Raw genomic sequence first — 23,526 nt, forward strand, 5'->3', positions numbered from 1 at the left:
GAGTCAGGAGGACTATAGGATCCTAAGTAAGATAACACTCAATGGAAAGGGATTGTTTATGAGTTTTCTGAGGCCTCTATGCGTTCTCTGCACATAACTCTCTGGAGCTGAGTAAAGACTGACTTGTACCAAGTACATGCATTGTTTACCTTGAATGCTATACATGAGCCAGGGGCCCTTTTCAATCAGTGAACATTTGTTAAGCGCCTACTATGTGCCAGTGCTGGGGATACAAGCACAAAGAATGAAACCATCCTTATTTTCAGTGCGCTTGCATTTTAAAGGAGGAGACAATAAGTATGTATAAAAATAGATGCAGCATAAATATTGAATGAATAAATCCCAATATCTGTGGAGATCCAGACACGAACTGTATCAGAGACATAGTCTTAAGATTTCCAAGGGGCAGCTCTGGGTGGAGACATGAGGCAGAGAGAGAGAGAGACTGACAGACAGACAAATAGACACCCACACACCCACACACACACACACACACAGAAAGAGAGAGACAAAGACAGAGATAGAGACAGAAACAAAGACACAGAGAGAGAGACAGAGAGAATCAGAGACAGACAGAGATAGAGAGAAAGAATGTTGTTGGCAGTACTCCAGATACTGAACTCGGAACATGAAAGACACCAACTTGGGGTGCTGGGCTGTGGAAGGCAAACATTGCCCTTATCTGCTCTTGTCTTTCTAGCCCTAGCTGTCTTGGTTTTTTTGAGTCCACCATCAGAACAGAGTAATTTGGAGAAGGGATGGATTTTGGAAGTCACCTAAAAGAACTTCCTAACTTTGTGGATTAGGAAACTGAGACCTGGAGAATTGAAATGACTAGCTCAGGATCACAAAACGATAAAAGTGGTAGAGTCAGGGTTCCAATCCAGGTCTTTTAGCTAAAGGGACAGAACTTCATTAAACAGAAAGAGCTCATTGTCCTGGAGAGTGAAAGGAGAGGATCTGGGTTTGAATTTTAGTTCTTCTGGGTCTGGACCATGACAGGATTAGATTTCTCAGATCCCTTCTAGCTCCAAGTTGAGGTAATCCTAAGCAGAGATCAGGCAGGATGGTTGGATCCTTGCGATTCCAGTGTAGGACATGGTCCAAGGCCCTCAGCACAGGTGGCTACACCCTATCAAACATAGAAGGCAGCTCAGGGGATTCTAGAACTATCTTCTTGATTCTCTGTGGCTCACTACTGGATACTGAGAATGCTTAACTACCCTTGAAGAGCTGGAGGCAGCTGCAGCCCAGTGGAAAGAGAACAGAATTTGGAGCCAGGAGACCTGGTTAAGCAAATCATTTCCCCCACTCAAGGCCTTGGTTTCCTCATCTGTAAAATGAGGGAGTTGGACTAGGTGATCTCGAAGGTCCTTCCTAGTTCTAAAATCCTATTATCCTAAGTAATTGAAGGGCTGTTAGGGGAAAGAGTGATTAGCCACTTAGCTGAGCTGGCAAGGCAGAGGTTCCATAGTCAAATTATCTTGTGGCGTGGGTGGCAATGGTGGCCCCAATTCCCCCGGTCCATTTCCAGCTCCTGCGCCTCCACATATCTAATCCTGTGTTCTCCTTGGGAGCTGAGCCCTGGGGCAGCCTCCCTGCCCTACTTACATCATGGGCTAGCGCTCAGATGTCCTGGCTTCCAGCTTAGCATTTCCCCAGCTAGTGAAGAAATACTTAGTGGAGAAGGTTGTTTTCCTAACATCTACTGAGGGTCAGAGTTGAATTGGATTGGACCGGATTGGATTGTACTCTGAGGTTTAAAGGACCAGAGTTCTCAAAAAAAAAAAAAAAAAAAGGTTGAATCCAACTAACAGAAATATCACGCTGTGCCTACCAGCTTTGGATGTTGCCTGGTATCAAAATTCAGATTATAGTGCTGGGAGGGAGGGGGTTGGTGTTTTGATTTGCTAACCACCTCTACAACAAATTCTACATGTGGTATCTAGTCAAGAGCCTTCCTGCTCCCTGTGGGGAGGTTAACTTCTGACACCTGGCTCCTACCTTGGAGTGGCTGCTTATTTAGGTCAGAATCCAAGCTTAGAGTTGGACAACAGTCCCTTGCTGCTGGCAGTGATTCAATCAGGAGCTAGATAAAGGGAGGACTTTTTTTTTCAATGAAGACAGGTAAACTCTCCATTTCCAGCTCACTGGCTAATTTCAGACTTCAGGATGTTTAAGAAAATATGCCCTCTCTGAGTAGACCTTGGATTGATAGATGCCATAGGCTGGTCCACTGCAAGACAACATAGTAAAATAGAACTCTTCCCTGGAACCAGAAGGTGTGTGTTTCAGTCTTGACTGTGATGTTTAGTGGGACCTTGGGTAGGTCATTTATTCTTGATGAACCTTAATCTCTTTCCATAGCAGGTGGGGCTGATAATATTTGCCTTGCCAGTCTGTTGTAAGGTAGACAAAGTGGGAAGAGAGTAAGGCATTTGTTACTGGCACCAGCTGTTGAGGTTCATAAGGACTTGCCCGGAATCACACAGCTAGTAAGTGTCTGAGGGTGTATGTAAACTCCAATCTTCTTGACCCTAGGCCCAGCGTTTTATCCACTGTATCACCAACTATTGTCCTTGTAGCCACTGACCATAGAGGAATAAAGGTCACACCTAGGATCATGGGTTTGAGAACTGAAATGGACCAGAGAGATCACTTCCAGGGGTTAACTTTTTTATGTTATGGATGCCTTTGGCAACCTGGTGAAGCCAATGAAGCCCTTCTCATAACAAGGTTTTTAAATGTACAAAACACAGGATTACAAAGGAAACCAATTATATTGAAACAAAAATGTAATTTTTTCCCCCATCCAAGTTTCTGGACCCCCTGAAATCTATCCACAGATTCCCTCAAGGGTCCATGGACACCAGGTTAAGAATCTTTGTTCTAGTAAGACCAACCCTCTTCCTTTTTACAGATTAAGAAATTGAGTTGAAATGACCTACTCCGAATCACTCAGATCAGAGACAGATGCTGAAACCAAGTCTTATAAATTCAAATCTCCTACCTTTCCCTCTACATCATACTGTCTGTGCCTGTGATCAGTGAGGCAGGGAACTCTTTGAGCTGCCTAGAGGAACAGAATTTCACAGGCTCAGATCTAGAAGTGAAAGGTGGCAGAGATGTCGTCCGCACAACCACCACCCGCAGACATATTCGTACACTCTGCAGGTGTTCAGAGAAGAAAAAACTCTTCATCAAAGAGACTGGGCATTACACTAATATGTGTTTTATAAACCTGTGGATTAATAGATATGCACAGAGTTAGTTGGAGAGCAATCTGAAGACACTGACAGATGACAGATGGTTCTTAATTGGTCTCCCTGCCTCCAGTCTCTCCCTTCTCTATCTACACACAGCTGCCAAAATAATCTTCCCAACATATTAGTCTGACAGTGTGACCCCTCTGCTCTGATACCTTCACTGGCTCCCCATTGTCTCTTGAATAAAATAGAATCCCCTTAGCTTGGCATTTAAACCCCTCACACTCTAGCTGTAATCTACCTTTCCAGCCTCATTTTATATGACTCTTTATGACACACTGTTCGTTCCAGTCAGAACGGACTACTCTTCCCCAAACGATATTCCGTCTCCCACTTCTGTTCATTGACACAATATTTACCAACTTCCTCTTATCCCCACCTTTCAGATACCTTATCTTCCTCTGAGACTGAGCTCAGGAGTTCTCTTCTGCATGGAGCCACTTCCTTCACCCCAATTCCCAGTTTTTTTTTCCTCTTCAAATTACCTCATTGTTATCTAACGGGAGTACTATAGTGGAAAGAGGCCTGGTTCTGGAGTCAGACAAACCTGGGTTCAAATCCTGTTCTCATGCTATGTGGCCCTGGGCAATTTACTTTTATTTCTCTGAGTTTCCATTTCTTCATTCATATGTATTCCAAGACCCTTCAGCATGGCCACCTCTCAGCTACATCTAGGTACTGTTAGAATCTTTTCAAATTCACAACTCAAAGTCCCTACCAATATATCTCTTTATATTAGACCAAGTCATGTGACACATGAACTCAAAGCAAAAAGCATTTAATGAAATCAGAATAACAAGGAATTGAAATTGGTATTAAACGCTCTCTATACTCATTCTCAGATGAGCACCACCTCTGGCAGGAAGAGGACTTGATGGTTAACCCATAGAAAGGTACTAGGAAAACTCCCCACAATTGGAAGTATAGGAAGTATTAGCACCTAAATAATATAGCAGTTTACAGAGCATTGTAGAGATCTCCCTTGATTCCTCTCAGCCAACACAGCAATTGAGGGCAGGTTTTTTTTTAATTTTTTTGTGTGTGTCAGTGACCCTTTCAGTAGTCTGATGAAATGTAAGGACCTCTTCTCAAAATAATATTTTTCAACACATAAAATACAGATTATAAAAGAAATCAATTATGTTGCAATAGTTATCAATTAAAAAAAAAAAAAGTTCATAGACGCCAGATGTTCAACTCTAGTTCTAGAGTACTAGTGTCTCTTGGAGTTGAAGCTTGAAATTCATGTTTCCAATCAGAATCTAGGTTGGGTCATATGCAGAGACCAGAGGCTTTGGGGAGGCATAGACCAAAAAGAGGTTTTTCTCCAATGAATGAAATACTTGTGGGAGCTTGAGGTTATACATGAACATATATCCCTACATGTAAAATTGAGATAACATTAACTATGCTAATTATGTCACCTGATTATTGTGAGAAAAGTGTTTTGTAAACCCTAAAGCACTCATTCAATGTGAGTTATTATTGTTATATATTTACCCAAAGAAATGTTATTTCCCACCACCAGTAGAATATAAGAGAGTGGGAACTGGTTTTTTTTCCCCATTCTCAGCCCCTAATAAAATACCTTGCAAAAGGCAGGAATTTAATAAATATTTGTTGAATTAGACTGAGGGAGAGTGGGGCAGGCAGAAACCAGTAAGTAAAGAAATTAAATTGGGGTTGACTTATATTCTTGACTATACGGTATTTGTTTGCATTTCAAAAATTCACTCCACACCTAAATCTCTGGACATTTGTGAAATTTAAAACATATAGACTACAAAGATTTACTTGTTGGCAATATGTAATGGTATCTCTGAGTCAAACGCCTTCTGCCATTGTGCTACCCAGTTCTCCAGGGAGGTGAAATCCCTTCATAGCATCTGTAGTCTCAAGCTGGCTGAGAGAAGCCACTTTCTGGCCTGCTTCTGACAGCATCCGTAGAGCCCCTAGGCAACAGTGCCTGACCAGAAAACTCAGAGGTTTTAATCTCATTTTATGCTCCTGACAATCTCTAGGCTGTTCCAAACTCAGTTTCCAAACCTGTCCAAATGAGGCTGAGAAAATGGCATAATTTTTTAAGCTTTATTCAGTTCTGTGCATCTAGTTAAAAATCAATACATAATCCATTAAATGGTAATGAGCCCCTCTGTAGGACTTGAGTAGGCTGTTCCTATATGTTCTGCACACAGAGGGGAGATTCTTTCCAGAGTGAGAAAGAGGACTGGCTTGTGACTTAGGACTCACCTTTTTCATTGCTGTCTGTATCTTACTCTGACTCACTGTGTATCTGTCAGGACATTGATGCCTAGGACCTCAGTTTCTGGGAATCAAACTATGGTTCCTAACCAGAAACTGTTAACCTGGGTTCTATGAACTTTAGTCTGAGACATTATAAATAAAATAATAAAATATTATTCTGAGAAAGGGTCCACCTACTAAAGAGGTCAGTATACAAAAACTGATTAAGAAATCTGGATCTAGACCCATGCTAAGGAGCTAAGCTTCCTGGGATCTATATAACTTCCTGGAGGGAAGCATATTAATTAGGCACATGAAGGTGAACCCTGAGTTTACGCTTGGATGATCCTTCTCCAGTCTAATGTCCACAGACTCTTCCCTCAGCCTGGCCAGAACTCCCTGCGTGTGAGGCCCAGGGTGGTCAGGGGAGCTGAGGTGACATAAGAAGTAAACCAGGGTGGCAATGCCTTTGGTGAACCCTGGCCCAAGGGGTGGCCTGGCTCTTCCTGCTGTAGGCCTAAGCCCCTGTGGTCTCCAAAGCCCCTGGTGTGAAGGAATTTGAGTTCTAACTTTAGGTGGCTACGTGGCTGATGGCTGTTTGTGAATATCTCATTCCTACTTTGGCTGCCCAGCTGGTAGGAACAGAACGGGTAGTCATGGGACTGTCATCATGTGCTGTCCAGGTTAACATGTAGCATTTCTATTACTATTAACAGACTTTCTGCTCCTCACTCCATCTGTTCTCTGAAATAATTGCAGTTGTACAGACCATGCCTTCGCTACAGGCAAGCTCTGGGGAAGAGGATAGTGCTTTTATGAAAAAAAAATGTGTTAAAAAATAACAGCAAACATGAGAAGGAGTGGGAATGTAGCTAGCAGCAGGTTCCCAATTTCTGTCAGATTCTGGCCTGCAAAGGTGGTATTTTCACACTTGTTGGGGGTGACCAAGCCCAGCCAGATGGGGGGGATTGTCTGGGCTTAGTCTCTGGAGGTTACTGTTGTCTCCCAGAAGACTTAGTACCTGCGAGGCTAACAGCTGGGAGGGGTCAGAAGTTCCTGGGAAGAGAAAATGGCATTTGGGGATAGTGTAATGAACTTCCTGGCCAAGGACGGGAAATGTTAAGTCCAAGATGGTCCCCCAGGAGGTGTGGCTTTTAAGATATATCCCTAACTCTTTGCAAAACTCACTGAATGATTTTGAGGAAAGTCATTGGCCAGCTCAGTGCCTCAGTTTCTTTATTTGTAAAATGGGGGAAAGCATGTGTCCTTGCCTTTAAAGACTTTTGGGAGAGAGGCTGAGTACGTTAGAGGGCTGTCAGCCTTTCCAGGGGACAAATGAGAAGACTAGGCAGGCCTGTTATGACATAGATGTGAAACAGTGACTAAAGTTCCAAATCACCCTTTACTGTTTTACCTATGGAACAGCAGTGCCATGGGAGGCGAAAACACCAAACTAAGAACCAAGAGCCCCAGATCTGAATCCTCACTCTGCTTTCCACTCATGGTGTCACCTGAGGCAGATCGCTTAATGGCAATGAGCTTCAGCTTTTTCACCTACAAAATGGGGTGACAGCACCTGCCCTACCTATCTTGCAAGGTCTGGATAGAGATGCAGTGAGAAGGGATGCGAAAGCACATCATAGCCCAGAAAGGGCACAATGAGCATATGTGGTTCTGATCACTGGAAATGCTCCAACTCATCAGACTGCTGGGAAGGCGAGGAGATACAAGGTTTCCCCTTTCTCAGATTGGGGCACAATATGAGGCGAAGGAAGGGAACGAGTATCTATCAAGTGCCTATTATGTGCCAGGCACAGGGCTAAGTACTTTAGAAATATCTCATTTGAGCCCATCTTCCACATGCTAAATTCAACTGGACTTGGTATTTCTATGCTCTTTCTATTAAAGCAAAAATGACTGTGTCTTCTTGTCCAGAGACATGAGGTGGTGGCAGCTGGTCCTCAGGAGAGTGGTCCTGGAAGAGGAGAGAATGTCAAGGAAACAAGTCAAGAGTTTCTGAGTCTTCTACTCAACTTGAGAAAGTGATTTTCTACAAAATAGAAATCTAGAGGTTTCTCTGAGAAGTTCTTGTGTCTTAATGTTCTACTAGAGTTCTTTGAGGGAGTAATAATCATGTGCTCCAGAGGGAATTTATTTAGACTTTTAGTAAGAACCTAGGCCAAAAGCTGTTAAAAAGTTAAATCACCATGGAATTCAAGCAAGTGATTCCATGTTTTTGTCATGGATTGGGAGCTGGCTTGTGAGGACAGGATACAAACTACAGGCACAAAAGGGAATTCTCTGGCCAGATCCCACCTTGACACTGTTTGATTCAGCCTCACTTTACTTAGAATCTCAGAGGTATAAGGGATACTAAAAGTCACATAATTTGACCCTTGCCTGAAGTATTTACAGCAGCTGCAGAAAGTCAAGAGCTTCCCAGTGACAGGAACTCATTCTCTAATGATATACCCCATTCCACTGTTGAACAGTTTTATTTGTCAGGAAGTTCCTCTTTGTAACTGTTCCTCTTTGAAATCTGTTTCATTGCCATTTGGGTTTGTAGGAATGAGAAGGAGCCTAGAGGTCACCAAGTTCAACCTCTTTATTTTATAGATTAGGAAACTGAGTCACATAAAAATTAAGGGACTCAACCATGATCACCCAGCTAATAAGTGTCCAAGGTAGGATTTGAAACTGTGACCTCACAACTCTTAAGTTCAGCATTATCCATTACATTATGCTACCTTCTGGGGTCAGGAGAAACAAATTTAGTCTTCCTTCATCAAGTATTTGAAGACAACTATCATGCCTCTCCCTCCCTCTCCTCTCCCTTCCATGTCTTTTTCAATTCAGTGAGCCTTTGTCAGGCACCTCCCAGGTGCAAACCTCATCACCAGATTCATTACAGAGAAATGAATTTTTCAGCTGTGGCAATTCTAGAAGACTTTCTGTTAAGTCAGGAATAGCGATAGCCTTCATGGGTGAAGGGACAACTGACTGATAAAATCACAAGCCACTGAAATATTAAATAAAATATGGATTAGGGACACAAAGATGCAAAAGAATAGCCTGAATAGTCCTCATTCTTTCACTATCCTTGGTCATATTCTGCTAGGCATGGACCAGTTTGTCAAGATTATTCTTAAAACATTGTGCCCGTTAGTCTGTGGAACAGATATGACCTGACTGGGGTAGGATGAGTAGTCGGATCATCACCACCTTTTCAAGAGATTGTGGAGAACAGGAGAGAGACTGAAATATTAGAAGACTAATATTGCCCCAGTTTTTATTTTAAAGGGAAGAGAATAAAATGTGCAAAGTATAGGCTAGTGAGTTTGACTGATTCCCGAAACAAATTTCAAAATGTCTTACTAAAGCAATGATTAGAGAACATCCAGGAAAAAAGGTGGTGATCATAGAGAGCCAGCATGGGTTCAGTAAGAATGAGTCATGTCAGAGTAACTTTATTTCCTTTTTTGATGGGCCATTATTATTTTGATGGGTTATTACATGGTAGAGCAGGAGAACACTCTCAGAATAGTTCATCTGCATATTATTTATTTCTTCTTAATTTTATTGCTAGCTTTTGCTTCATTTCCACTTTCATTTCTGAATATGTACCTCCTCGGACCCTTTGCCAGGAAACCATTACTTATATCAAAAATTAAAACGGAAAGCAAAATGCAGATTGGCAAAATCATCCAACATATCAACCATTTCTAACAATATATGCAATGATATCCAGAGTCATCCCCCCACCTTTGCAAAAGAAGAATGGAAGAATATTTTCTCAACTCTTCTCCAGGGCTAAGCTTGTCATTATAATAACAGTATGTAGCTGGGAATTTTTGTCCTTTTCATTCACATTATTGTAGCTAGAATGTTTACACAAAGAGATTGTAACAAAGCATTTGATGCTGATGTCTCTCAAACTATTCTTGTGGGGGAAAAAATGGAAAAATAAGAGCTAGAAACTTATACAATTAGGTGAATTTGCAGCTGGTTGAATGACCACTTCCAAAGAGTAGTCACTAATGGTTTCATGTTAGCTTAGAGGGATATCTTCAGGAGAATGCCCAGGATCTATGATTGACGCTGCACTATTTAACATTTTTATCAGTGACTTTGACAAAGGTCTATAGATGGCATAATCTTAGCAAATTTCCAGTGGACAAGAATCTGAGAGGGATAACTAACACACCAGATAACAGAGTCAGAATTCATAGATTGAAAATTGAAATGGACCTTGGAAGTTGTCTAGTCCAAGCTCCTAAGGAAAATAAGATCCAGAAAGCTAAGTGACTTGTTTGAGGTCACATAGTTACTAAGAAGCAAAGCAAGAAGAGTAAGAATCCTGGAAGATCTTGACAGGCTCAAATATTGGGCCAAACTGGAAAAGATGAAATTCAATATGGAGAAATGTAAAAACTTTTAGTGGGTTCAAAAATCAGCTACATAAGACAAGTACAAGATGGAGGAAGCATGACGAAGACAATGATTTGCCTAAACAACATCTGGGGGTCTTAGAGAACTGCAAATTTAATATGAATCAAAAGTGTGGTATGATATACAAAAAAAAAGCTATTTTGGTCTTTGGTTTTATTCAAAATCCAGTAATAAGGCATAATATCGAGTGATAAGGAGGTACTAAATAGTTCTACCTGAGTCTGTCCTGATCAGACTGTAGTCTGATACTATACTATACTGTGGTATAGTATCTGATACTGCTTTATATTTTGGGGGATTATCTAGCCAAGCTGAAGCATGTCCAGAAGAGGGCGACCAGAATCATAAAAGGACTTTAGCACGTGCCGTAGGAGGATCTCTTCTGTGAAGGAACTAGAAATGCTTAGCCTAGAGAAATGAAGACTTTGGGGACAGAGCATGGTACCTGTCTTCTCAAGTAGTTGAAGGAGTGTCATGCAGATGAATGATGGACGTGTTCTGCTTATTCCCAGAGGGTAGAAGTAGGGCAATGAATAGAAATTGCAAAGAAGCAAATTTAGGCTTAATAGAAGGAAAAACTTCCTAATGATTAGAGCAACCTTAAAATAGACTGGGCTGTCTCCAAAGAGAGTAGGTTTCCCCTCACTGGAGGCCTTCAGACAAAAGGTTTGTTGAATTCTCGTTGGGTATGTTGTAGACACTGCTCTTTGTCAGGCATGGCTTGGACTCAGCCTCCACTGAGGAGCCTTCCAACTCTGACATTCTGTAATTCTGTGTTTATTATGAGGTAGCTTCAAGTCCCATAGCTTCTCTGGCTGTCATGTTGCACTGTTGATTTTCTATTAAGCTTACAATTCAATAAAACCCCCAGATCTTTTCCAAGTGAAATATTGTCTAACCATATCTTTCCCACGTTAAAAGTACAATTTGTGAGCTCTTTTTGGAACATTATTCTGTCAGAGGTAGCCCTGCCAACTTCATGTCATCTATAAATTTGATAAGCATGTAATCTGTATCTTCATCCAAATCACTGATTTTAAAAAGTTTACCGGAACAGGGCCAATGACAGAATCCTGCAGCTACCTCTATAGGTTTCCTGCCAGGTCCTGATAGAGAGAGCGATCAAAATACTTTGTGTTTGGCTAGCAAACCAGCTCTGGATCCACCTATCTGTTCCAGCTTCCAGGCCAGATCTTTTTTGTCCACAAGATTATCATGAGAGACGATCATGTACAATACATAAATCCATAAGTAACCAGGGGCCTCAAAACCCATTCAGGAGTGCTCCCAGCTGTATATCCAAGACTTGATTCCTTTCCCATCAATTTTGTTTTACAAAAACCACCCACAGTAAATAGGAAATAAACCTATTTATTCAAGCTGATGGCAAACTGAAATCTGGTGTTGTATAGATTAGGCTACCCAGTAAAGCACAGAGTAAATGAATTCTCCTACTAGAAACAGAAAGAGAGAGGGAGAGAGAAATTGAGAGAGAGAGACAGAGAAAAGAGAGAGACAGAAGGGGAGATCGAGATCTCACCCACAGAGAATTTCCCTGAAATCTCTCATGTGATAAGCTAGGGACAGGGACATGATGGAAGTGCTGACATTTCAACATGTCGCTTCTTCTCAGAGCCTTTCTCTCCCTTCAGGGATCTCCCTAGAGGAAATATAAAATATCTCTCTTGAAGCTAGAAGCCAGAAGACCAGGATCCCTCTTTTCTCAAACTCTTGCCAACTCCAACCCTCACACAGTCCTGAAGCATTGAATGACCCACTTCGATCAATAAAGGAGAGTCCTATACAATGAGTTTTGAGTTCTTGGTTCCATTTGTATATCACATCTATGGCATTTTATTGACCTGTCAGTCCTGTTAAAGAAAACACAGCTGACCTGGTAGCATTGTTTTAATGAACCTATTTTACCTCACAATGATAACTGAATCTCTTTTTGAGTACATAAAACTATCATTTTAAAATGATCTATTTTTACCAGGAATCAATATCAAACCAAAATTTGAAAATTATGCTTTTTTACCCCCTTTAACAAAATCAAAATAACATTTACCCATCTTTTATCCTATAGCAATTCCCCCTTTTTCCATGATTCCTCAAATATCACCAATAGTGGTTCAGCAATCACGTCCACAGAATTCCTGATAGGTCAGGTCACTGAAACTCACTGAGCACATCTAGATTTTCTCTTACTGGCTCTTTACTTATCTTGAGTTTCAATTCCCTGCTAACCATTTTTTCGTTCCATTCTTTTCATTCTGAATATCATTCTTCTTGGTAACAGAAACAAAAGAGGAATTGAGTAGTTGTGTCTTCCCATCACAGATAGTTCTAGCTTTATGGAAATTCATATTATGGAAATTCAACTTTATGTAAAGAATTCTGAAAGAAATCCACATTTAAAAAAAAAACACTTGTGCTAACTTTACAGTACTGTATTCTCTCTCTTTCTCTCCTTGCTCCTGCCCCCACCGGCATGTCCAGCCCTGCCCCGCTCCCCTGTCTTCCTTCCATCCACAATTGGGTACTGTGTCTATCTCTGGCCCCTGCCTGTCGACTGTCCTCTGCTATCTGTATCCATGAGCAGCCCCCACGTATCTGTCCCCAATATTCTTACTCTCAATTCTGGCCAAGTGGCTGACCCTGACCTCTGCATGTTGCTCCTCCTGCTTTCGCTTCTCTGTCCCTGGGCTCCACTGTGTCCTTGAACCATGTGACGCTCCCCCCCACCTCCTCTGGAGCATGGCCCCCTTCCTACTTCCCTCCCTCCCTTCCCTGCAGCCAATTTACATTATATAAAAATCACTTTAAATAGACTAGGTCTAAGAAGGGTCCACTTAACATAAAGTGAGAATTATTTGTATTGTCCATTGCCATCATCTCATTCACTCCATCACTAAGCATATCTTTTCTTTGTTTCTCTTCTTTCTTCCTAACATTATCTTTTTTTAAAAAAAAAAAACAAAACACCCTTTTTGTTCACTTATACCAATTATACGACCCTTAGGTAAGTTTGAGATTTCACATTCCTATTTTTATAAGATCATGCCATTCTTCTGCATTCATTCTCAGTCATCTTCCTGCTTCTATCTATTGTATTTGTCTTTTTCAAATTTGAACTCCTGGATTAATCTCTACATGGTCACATAAGTCTTTTTAGACCCTTCCTCCTTTTCTTTCTCTTCATTATAATTTTCATTTATGTCTTCAGATTTTCATTCTTGAGAGCCTCTCAAGCCTCTTAAATTAGCTTGTCTTTAAGGATATCAGGCCACAAAATGTGGCCTATCTTTTCTCTGAATGCTTTGAAATCCATTCCTGTAATGTCTAGAGTACACATCAATCTATGGCAAGCATTCGCATCCTTGTCTACCAGGAACCTTGTGATAGCATGGGCATTTCTTCCCCAGGTTCCAGTCATTTCTATTTCCTTTACTAATTCCTTCTTATTGGCTACAATATCAGTTCCCCTTATCAATAGGGCAGGTAAATCAACCTAGCTGAAGCAGCATGGCACCATGAGGAAGAGACAGAGTACAGTAGGCCCCAAGCAACTCAAACCACCACCACCACCTTGACCATCATCTTTGGATCTTGATAGAGATGGTCCAGAGCACTTGAACCCAAGAGCCTTGGAAATAATAATTTTTCTAGCACAACACTTGTAACCATCATCATGGCCTGCCACCCCAGTGGAGATGTAGCCTGATTACTCCTACAGGTGCCAAAGTCACAGCTACTAAAGATCCAGAAAAGAAAGCTCTTTCCACCAAAGTGCTTGGCATAGTCAAACACTGTTATCGTTCCCATCTGTTTTGCCATGGCACCCTAAGTACTAGGATACCTTTCCATCTTATTCACAGCTAAAACCTTGCTTGTGTGTTGTCTCACCCATTATAATGGGAGCTCAGGAGAGCAGGGGCTGCCTGGCCTTTCTATCTCTATCCTCAGTGCTTAGCATATTGTTTTCCATATTGTAAGTGCTTAATAAGTTCTTTACTCATTCATTCATTCATTCAGTACTTTTAAGTTTCTGAGACTGTTGGGAAGATCATTTCTACCTGGAAAATAGAATATCACATTAGTCATTTCTCATTTCTGCTCTTAGCTAGAGGATATATATATATATATATATATATATATATATATATATATATATACACACATATACATATACACATACACACATATGTCATCTATATGTCACATATATGTCAGCAGAATAAATGAAGTTTTCTATCATAATTCTATGCATGTCCTCTTCATGCTAGTTTTGTGCATGTCCTCCTTTTGGACAGGTGGCCTCAGATAGGCTCTTACCATAATACTTCTTTTTTCCCCTCCATTAATTGCGGGTATCCCCTGAAGTGTGTATCTTTTTTATATTTCATGCTCTTTCACTGCCTCTTTTATCTGATCTTGCGTTAAACCTCAAGTTGTTTTATTTATTACCCACCGTCGACCTCTTTGAACTCTTGGCTAAGCTTTGTTTTGGAGATAATACTCTAATGGCTATCTGCTCTGCAGTTGCCATCCATACCAAGAAACTGCATCTGCAGCTTTAGGGACTGTGTCAAAAGAGTGACTACCAAGGTATCATATTGAAAAACATACTGCCTATTACTAAGGTGACACTTCCATGCAGTTACTAACGACATTCCATATAGTCCTTAGTGACTGGACCTGGGAATTTGGAACCATGACAAGCTATAACAAGAAGATTCCCCAGCAAATGGAGCTGATAGGCCAGGGGCACAACTCAAAAGTGCTGGAAACATGCAAATCTTGATCTTGAAGCAAATGCATGGAATTGTGGGCAGGCTTCTGAGTAAATGCCCCATGGGAGGACACTTCAAGAACCCTTCATCATCCCTGCTTTCTCTATGTGCTGTCTGCTTCTAGTAGGGCATAGTACTTGATGCTGTAATCTAGCACAAGAGTAAGCAGTACAGCATCTGGAACTAGACCTGCAACTGTCTTGCTCTATGACCCTGAGTGAAATACATTCATAATTATAACTTAATTATTAATTAATTTTATTAATTAATATTAATTCTAATATAATCATTATATTAATTCATAACTACAATTATAACTCATTGGTTAAAGTACTTTTCCATTCTTTGTGTTGTGCTGGATGTTCCATAGAAGTTCTGACCTGCCTTTCCCTTATGAAAAGCAGGATGATTAGTAGAAAGCTTGCAGGACTTGGGGCCAGGTGAGATGGGCTCAAATCCTGACTCCAATGCTCATCAACCTCTTTGAGTTTCAATCTCCTCTAAAATGAGAGGAAAAATATTATAAGGACCAAAGGTGATAGTATATGTAGAGGGAAGGGGGATTTGAACCCAGATCCTCTTGACTGTAAATCCATTGCTCTTTCTACTACATTGTACAGCCTTTTGGGGTACACAGTTGATATAGTCACAGAGGAGGAGTTGTGGATTTGTTAACAAGGTGTTAATATTCAATAATCCCTTTACAAGTATGAACACTTCTCTCTGATTGAGTCAAAAGATGCAACAGATTGACTGGGCTGAAAATTGGCCATGACTCTGGAAGCTTTAAATAGTTAAGCTCCGGAGACAGTGAACAGTTCAAAAGTCCTGGCAGGAGCCAGTAGTCAAGGAATAACCCAACTCTTCATCAAGGGTGGGAGTTGAGAGGGTAAGGGGAGGAAGGGAAAGAACAGGATTTTCTCTTTTCTCTTCTTTCCATCAACCAAGGTGTCTAGCTGTGTAGCTCCTTACCCAGAGGGAGCTACACACCCCTTCCAGTAGCTGAAAAGTCACTTTCAGAGAGTTTAAGGCACGGTTGAGGGGGCAGAGACATACACTCAAGATAGACAAGGATACGGAGGTGCAGTTATTTAAGGCTGCAAGCAGCTTCAAAGAGCATGACCTCTGGCAGCAGAGAAGAGAATCAGCTGTGGATTTATGAGAGTCATTGTGCTCTACCCAGCAGAGATTCTGTGTCCACGGAAGAGCTTTGGGGGGACTCCACAGGAAAGAAAGGACTTTGAGGCCCAACAGTATGGGGAGGAGTGACTGGCCTTGGGCACATGTATTTCCCATATGTTTGCCTCATTACTACTGAACCCTAAGTTTGTACCCACTCTTCCCACAGACTCTGTGTATATTTATCAAAGAGAATGACCCAGGTTTATGGGAGGAATGGCTCGCTGCTACAGTTCTTACTGTGCCATCTTAATAAATGCCTTTGCTTTATGTGTCTATTGGCTAACTGTCAAGGGAAAGTGCACCAGTGGGGGCTCATGAGCTATAATATTTGAAGGCCAGACCCACAGGGTAGCCAAGAATTCAAAGTAAAAACAACCTCCTGGGGATCTCACCATTTTGACTGCAATGTAAGGGAGCATCTCAGAAGAGGGATTACACATGTAAAGCACTTAGAAAACCTTAAATCACTATATAAATATCAGCTATAAATATTATCATTAAAGAGTTGCACTTCTCCCCCTGAAAAATAGAAGAGAAAAGCCATAATCTTGCCTTATCTTTCAGCAGTAAAACTAAGAACCTAAATACTGAATTTCTTTCACTTAGAGACTTCTGTATTATCACTACAGGCACTCTGCCCTAGATCAACAAGGCTATACATAAATAAGGAATCCAAAGAGAATTTTGAGAGATTATAGAATTTATCTTCTTGCCTCTGGGCAGGCTCTCACTCCAACAGTCCCTTATGCCTTCCTCTGGAATTCATCTGAAGACGTAGTCACATCTAGGTCCTGGGTAGCATAGAGAAGTATGAACTAGTCCCTGCCCTCAGGGGTCTGACATTCTCTGTTGAGTAGTCAGGACAAACTCACATGGAACAGTTAACAAAAAAAATCTCTGGAGAAGCAAACCAAACAACCTGCCTTAGTCGCGCACATATTGCTCTATGCTCTCTGTGCTCGTAGATAGGTCAGCAATGCCAGAAATCAGTTGCCTATGTCTGGGCTGTTCAAAAAAATGATTACCTTCCTCTTCTCCTTCCCTGCCTGGAGCAAATGCTCCAGTGAACAGAAAAGAGGGGTGGAGGAGCCTGGGACAGACTCTATGGAGCCAGGCAAGGAGTTAACTCCCCATGCCCCATTTCATCTGGTAGGAGGGAGAAAGCTGAGGTAGAAACCCCCCAGCATTTGCGAGGGTGTTCGGGAACTCCTGCTGAAGGATGTGGTTAGTGGTAGGGCTGGGAACCAGCTCCCTAGGCACGCAGAGACAAAAGATGCGAAGGTCAGGACCACAAAAGCCCATTCTTTCCTGCTGAGCTCTTTGAAGGGGGATGGGTAGTTAGGCTCAAAATCAGGAGACCAACCTTAGGATGAGAGGAGGTTTTCTGAGGGCACCACTCAGCCATCTCAGAGTCACTAGCAGGCACACGAACTGTCTGCCTAGATCACTAAGGAGGAAACCAGCATCACAAAACCAAGCACTGCCTCGATCCCTAGTCAGGAAACACCTCTTGGAAATGAAAATAGCTTGCCTGGCCATTGTTTGATTCTGGGGGAAGAGAGAGCCTGAGTGAGGATCAAGGTTCCAGGAGACCTTGCAGATTTGAACTGAGGAAGATGAGGCTTCCTGATTCCAGACCCAGCATTCTATCCAGGGCACCCATCTCACTGCCAGCTGTCAAATCCAGCCTCACTTACTAACTGTGTGACCCTGGGCAAGTCACTTGACCCTGTTTGCCTCAGTTTCTTCATCTGTCAAATGAGCTAGAGAAGGAAATGGCAAACCACTGCAGTATCTTGGCCAAGAAAACCCCAAATGGAGTCAAGAAAAGTCAGACACAATTGAAAATGACTGATGAACAACAATTCCCTTCTTTAAAGCCTTATAAGTGAACCCTATTCTATCTACCCAACTTTATCCCTCTTCCCTTTCCTTATGGCAGTGTTGTCATTCTCATCCTGAGTTTGCTCACCGCATTCTCTCTCCCCTAGATGCCCTCTAACTCCCTCTTGCCCACCTAAGTCCTACCCAAGGCCCCACTCCAAACCCACTTGTTTCATTAAACTCTTCATGCTAAATTCAGCCTACCCTCATCTCTGAAATACTATATAAAGCACTTGGGGTTTGTAATACACACTTTAGTATTTGTATTATTTGTATTTTGTATTATATTGTATATTGTATATTGTATTATTTGTGTTCCTCATGTCTCCTCCTAAGTCTACATAAGTCTGCTCAGCCTGTAGACTCATTGAGAGTAGGGCCCCATTTTATGTCTTCTGTGTTCCCTAAAGTGTCTCCTAGAGAACAGAGTACATGGTACATGCTCAGTTAATACCTGTTGATTACTAGATTCTCCTCCATCAAAGGGAGATTCAGGGATCCTGCCTCCCTACTTTTACCCTACAGACTCTAAATCTTGCAACCGAACAGTACCTGTCAGCAATGGCAGCCCCTGGATAGGTTGTCACAAGAGCAGAGTATCTTGGCTACCATGGAGGGTGGGGTCTTCAGCGCCCTCTCTTATTCGGATCACCGATGACACTGAATTTTCTTCTGAATTTTTGTTTCAGAATAAGAAGTATGTATTGATGATGGTTGATCCAGACGCCCCCAGCAGGAATTATCCTAAAAATCGCTACTGGAGACATTGGCTGATAGTGGATATCAGTGTGAGTAGATTTATCAATACTTTCTTATCCGTGAAGGCTGATAGCTGAAAGTTTGAGCTTATTGGTGTTTTCACGTTCCCTTTGGGAGAGGAGTCTGAGATAAGCAGAGAGTCCCTCGTGTCACGCCACCTGTCCTCCACAACCCCCTTCATTTCCTTATTGCATGTCTAAATCAAAGTATGTCCTTCAGAGCCTGACTGATGTCTGGGGGCAGAGAAGGAGAGCTGGAGCACTGCTGAGCCAAATGCAAGGATTTCAGGACTCTAGAACATTCTGGTTGGTCCCATTGGTAGAACCTGAGACCACTCTAACCAGAATGGTTCTCATAGGCAGTTCTTTCATCTTTGTGCTCCTGATGTTGCCTGAAGAGGCTAAGGAGCTATGGAGAGGTAAGAGTGTCTATTTTGTGGTGGTTTTTGTTTTATTTTGTTTTTAATTTTAGGTTCAGCACGTGAGCCCTTTCTTCCATTAGTTGTGAATGCTTTCGTTGTGAATGGGTGTAGTGTAATGCAGCTCCACGGTGGTGTCTAGAGGTGCTAGAGAGCCCTCCATTAGGACTGGGAAAGTTAAAAGTGGTATGCCAAGGTTCTGACCCCTCTACTTGTGATGTGCTGGGAGCAGCAAGTGAGATATTCACTGGCAATGAACTTCTGGACAGGGAATGGGCTTTATCTAATCAATAGCTTCTGAAAGAGGTAGGAAGTGAGGTGGGGAAGGGATGGCAACACATAGATAAGTGAAAATCAGCTTCCAAAACTTGTCTGGCATATATAGGTTGCCAGCTACCAAAGAGCAGTTTTGGCCTCTGCTATTGGTGATTTTGGGCCAGAAAGAGGTGCTGGGAGGCCTCCCTTACTCTGTATCTCCTGCCTTTCTTCTCTAAAAGGAAGAGTTGAGCAAACCACACCCACCCCTTATCAAAAGCCTCTCATCAAAAGGAGGTGTCATGGAGCAGGTGCATAGAGCAGCTCCTATGAGGGGTCACCAGGAGGGAAGGTGAAAGGAGAAAAGGAAGGTGTTGGAATACCCTCTTTCTAGGGGGCTGCTGACTTTCAGTCAGGAAGATGTGCCAGGTGGCATACTTAAGGGAAAGGACATGTAACAGAAGGGAAGGAATGAGTCTCCATAAGACTCTGGGATCATAGAAAATATTCTTATGCTCTAACCCAAGACCAAAGGCTGTCTTCTAAGAAGTTCCTAGAATCTTAGAACAAGAGAGTACAGGTACTGGAAGGGACCTTAAAAATCATCTAGGTCAACATCTTTATTTCTCAGATGAGGAAACTGAGGCACAGAGACAGGGAAGTGGTCTGGCAAAGGGACTAGAATCCAGGTCTTCTGACTTGGGCAAGTTCTCTTCCCATTATACCCGAGTTCTGACTTTGTACTACAGAAGCCACATTAGCTAAGAATGGAACAGGGCTCTGGGCAAACAAGATGGCCTCTCTGTCTCCTCCCAAGCTCTTACAATAGGGTTATTTTCTCTTATGACATCTTTGGAGTGGAAGGGCCAGCCAAGATCAGCAGCCCAACTTAGAAATGGAGTAGGTGGCAGTTGTCCGGCAAACAACTGCCAGGACGAGCCTCACAGCTCTCCTCACCACAGCTAAGGGTGTTGAATTTCAGGCCGGTTTTCACCGGCTGTCCCTGGCCAGAGTGCCAAACAGGAAATGGTGGCTTTCTTCAGTTATTTCCTCTAGGTCCTGCCCCTCCCCATAGGCTCTGAATTCCAAGGGGCCACACAGAAAGAAGACATCACATCCTGCAGGATATAGGGTGCTGGATCCCACCCAGAGGGACAGAGGGAGGAAGGGTCCTCAGTATAATCTAGGGGTACTCTGGCACCATGCAGTGGGACAATATTTTCCCAAGCATCAGCTTCAGGCAAAATTTTATTGGTCTATAAAACTTTTATTATCAAAGGGCCTTGCCTCTAGATCATAGAAACTTAGAATCATAGGATTTCATAATTGGAAGAGACCTAAAAGTTCATTGGTTTCAACCCACACTCAAATAAGTATCCCCTCTACAACACTCCTAACAAGTAGTTATCCCATTTCTGCTTAAAAATATCCAGGGAAGGGGAGCTCACTACCTTCCGAGGCATCACACTACACGAATAACTCCAGTTATTGAACTGAAATGTGTCTGTACAATTTCTGCCCACTGTACCTAGTTCTGCTCTGCAGGATCAAGCAAGAGCCATATAATCCCTTGACATCAGTCCCTACCTCTTTAGATCCTTCAATATATAGTATGGTTGTGAGTGCTCCTCTTCTATGTGTGTGTCCTTCCTAAAATGTGATAGCCAGAACTGAACACAGTACTCTTAAAGTGGTCTGAATAGATGCTTCATCTAGAAGATGGCAATGACTTCAGGTTCTTGTGGCTATGCCAATGAAATACAAGCCCTGGGAGCTCTTACCGATTTGGAAAGGTTTCAAATATGGACCTGGGAATAGGTTGTATGACTGACATCTAAGGACCAGCCTAAGTTAGTTCAAAGAGGCCCATCACCATAAGGTTGGCCCCCAATCAAAAATATATTTATTTTGGCCACATGAGACAGGGGCGAAGAAGGAGAAAGTGACAGAAGGCATCTAAGTGATAGAAGATGAGGAAGAGGGGAAAAAAGGAAACTCACCACAAATGGCCTCCTTTTCTTTCCTGGAAAATATGAGGCAAGGTTCTCAGATGAGAAGGTAGAGTGGGGGTGGGGGGAGAGAAGCATGGGAAATTTGAGGAAAGATGAAAAGGTTTGGAAGGACCACTGTGGAATAGCGGGTTGGCAAGGGAATGATCAGTAGGATTGCCTAGCAGGTGCGAGGGCCCAGTTGAGGTTAGGTAACATACTTTAGACTGGGGGAATGTCTAAATTCTCTCCAGTGAATCTCTCTTCACAGCACAATTTCAGGTCTTGTTGAGTGGGAGGACAGAAAAGGATTGGAAAGATTCTGATAGAGAAGGAAGACCAAGTCAGTTTTTCAACTTCTGATAGGCTATATTGAATAAAATAAAGTTTATCTGAAAAGTTCAAGAAGCTTCATGGTTGTGAACACTCTCTTCACTGACTCCAATTCCAGCCCCATCATGGTCTTCCTGAATTGCCATGGCCAAAATAAATACATTTTTGATTGTTGGCCAGCCTTTGACATTGTTTATCACTCTCTCCTCCTTGCTTTTCTCTTCTCTCCAGATTTTGGGGGTACCATTATCTTCTGGTTTTCTTCCTACCTATTCAACCTCTCCTTTTGTTGGATCCTCCTCCAGATCAGGCCCTCTATCCGTAGATATCCCTCAGGGTTCTGTCCTGGACCCTCTTCTCCTTTCCCTTTACACTAGTTCACTTGATGATTTCATCATTTCCCATGGATTTAATTACACATGCAGATGATTCTCAAATCTACCTCTAGTGCCCTCATCTGTCTCCTGAACTCCAACCTTGATTCTCCCGCTGCCTCTCAGACATCTCACACTGCATGTCCAGTATACATCTTCAACTAAATATGTCCAAACCAGAACTCATTATCTTTCCGCTTTCCCCCCTACCACATTCTCTGTTACTATAGAGGGCAACACCAGCCTTCCAGCCCCTCAGGCTCACAACCTAGGGGCCATCCTGGTTTCTTTACTACCTCTCACCCTGCTTATCCAAGCTGTTGCTAAATTCTTTTACCTTTGCCAAATCTCTCAAATGCATCCCTTCTGTCCTCTGACACTGCCACCACTCTAGGGCAGGCCATCATCACCTCATGCCTGGATTATTGCAATATTTTGGTGGTGGGTCAGCCTGTCTCAAGTCTTTCCCTACTGGGGACTCCATTCAGCCACTAAAGTGATTTTCCTAAAACAGGTCCAATCATGTCATCACCTTACTCAATAAACTCCACTGGCTTCTTATTGCCCCTAGGAGCAAATACAAAAAGTTCTATTTGGCATTCAAAGTCCTTCATAACCTACCCCCCACACACACCTTTCCAGGCTCTTAATAACGTTAGTCCTGTAAACGTATTCTTCCTTCCAGTAGCACTGGCCTCCTGGCTGTTCCACAAAAAAGCACATCATTTCTTGGCTCTGGGTGTTTTCTATGCTGTTCTCATGCCTAGAATGCTCTCTTTCCTCTGCTCTGACTGCTGACCCACTCTGGCTTCCTTTAAGTCCCAACTAAAATCCCACCTTCTACAGGAAACCTTCCTTAACTCCTTTTAACTTCAACTCTTTTAATTATTTTCTGTTTATCCTGCATATAGCTTGTTTTGTATATATTTGTTTGCATGTTATCTGGATTGTAAGCTCCTTGAGGGTACAGACTATCTTTTACCCCTTTTTGCATCCCCAGAGCTTAGCACGGTGCCTGGCACCTAGTTGGATCTTAATAAACATTTGTTGAATTGAACTGAACAGTCTGGGTTAGGAAAACACTAATATAGAAAATGGAAAAGAAGGCTAAAAGTCAGAGTAACTGGATTCTGTTCCCAGATATTCCATGAACACACAACAAGGCCTAGAGAAAGTCACCATGCTTCATTTTTCCCTTCTATAAAACAAGAAAAGTTATCTGCCTTCCTTTCCCCATGCAGAGTAAATGGAAATAATCAACTTTGGAACCCCAGCTATATTCACATTCAGCCTTTCACATCTGGTGGGATCGGAGAGTGATGGCAAAAACACTGAGCTTCTTGGAAACAAACCCTACATGAACTTAATGTATGTCAGTGCCCCTTCCCTCCCCGCCTAACCGCCCCCCATCCTACTTTTTCTGGAGAGTACCCATTTAGGAGAAATTTCTAGCAGAACTAAATGGTTGCTTTCTCCCACCATTGCTATGTCCTTGATTTTACTTTAAAATGATAGGTTTTTCAGGTCTGATTCATCTAATAATCTTTAGCACAAAAGTCTAATTAAGTTGTCAATAAATTT

General features: G+C 42.2%; 1 protein-coding gene across 3 annotated transcripts in view; it reads left to right on the forward strand.

Annotated features, from left to right (window-relative positions):
• The window catches only part of PEBP4 (phosphatidylethanolamine binding protein 4), a 270,792-nt gene that overhangs the window by 120,790 nt on the left and 126,476 nt on the right, over positions 1–23,526 (forward strand). For all 3 annotated transcript variants that reach the window (XM_072634870.1, XM_072634868.1, XM_072634871.1), the window contains exon 4: positions 18,508–18,606. In XM_072634870.1, the coding sequence (XP_072490971.1) occupies positions 18,508–18,606 (99 nt within the window). The remainder of the gene's footprint in view (positions 1–18,507; positions 18,607–23,526) is intronic.

The sequence above is a fragment of the Notamacropus eugenii genome, chromosome 1, assembly GCF_028372415.1.
Source record: "Notamacropus eugenii isolate mMacEug1 chromosome 1, mMacEug1.pri_v2, whole genome shotgun sequence".
Lineage (NCBI taxonomy): Eukaryota > Metazoa > Chordata > Mammalia > Diprotodontia > Macropodidae > Notamacropus > Notamacropus eugenii.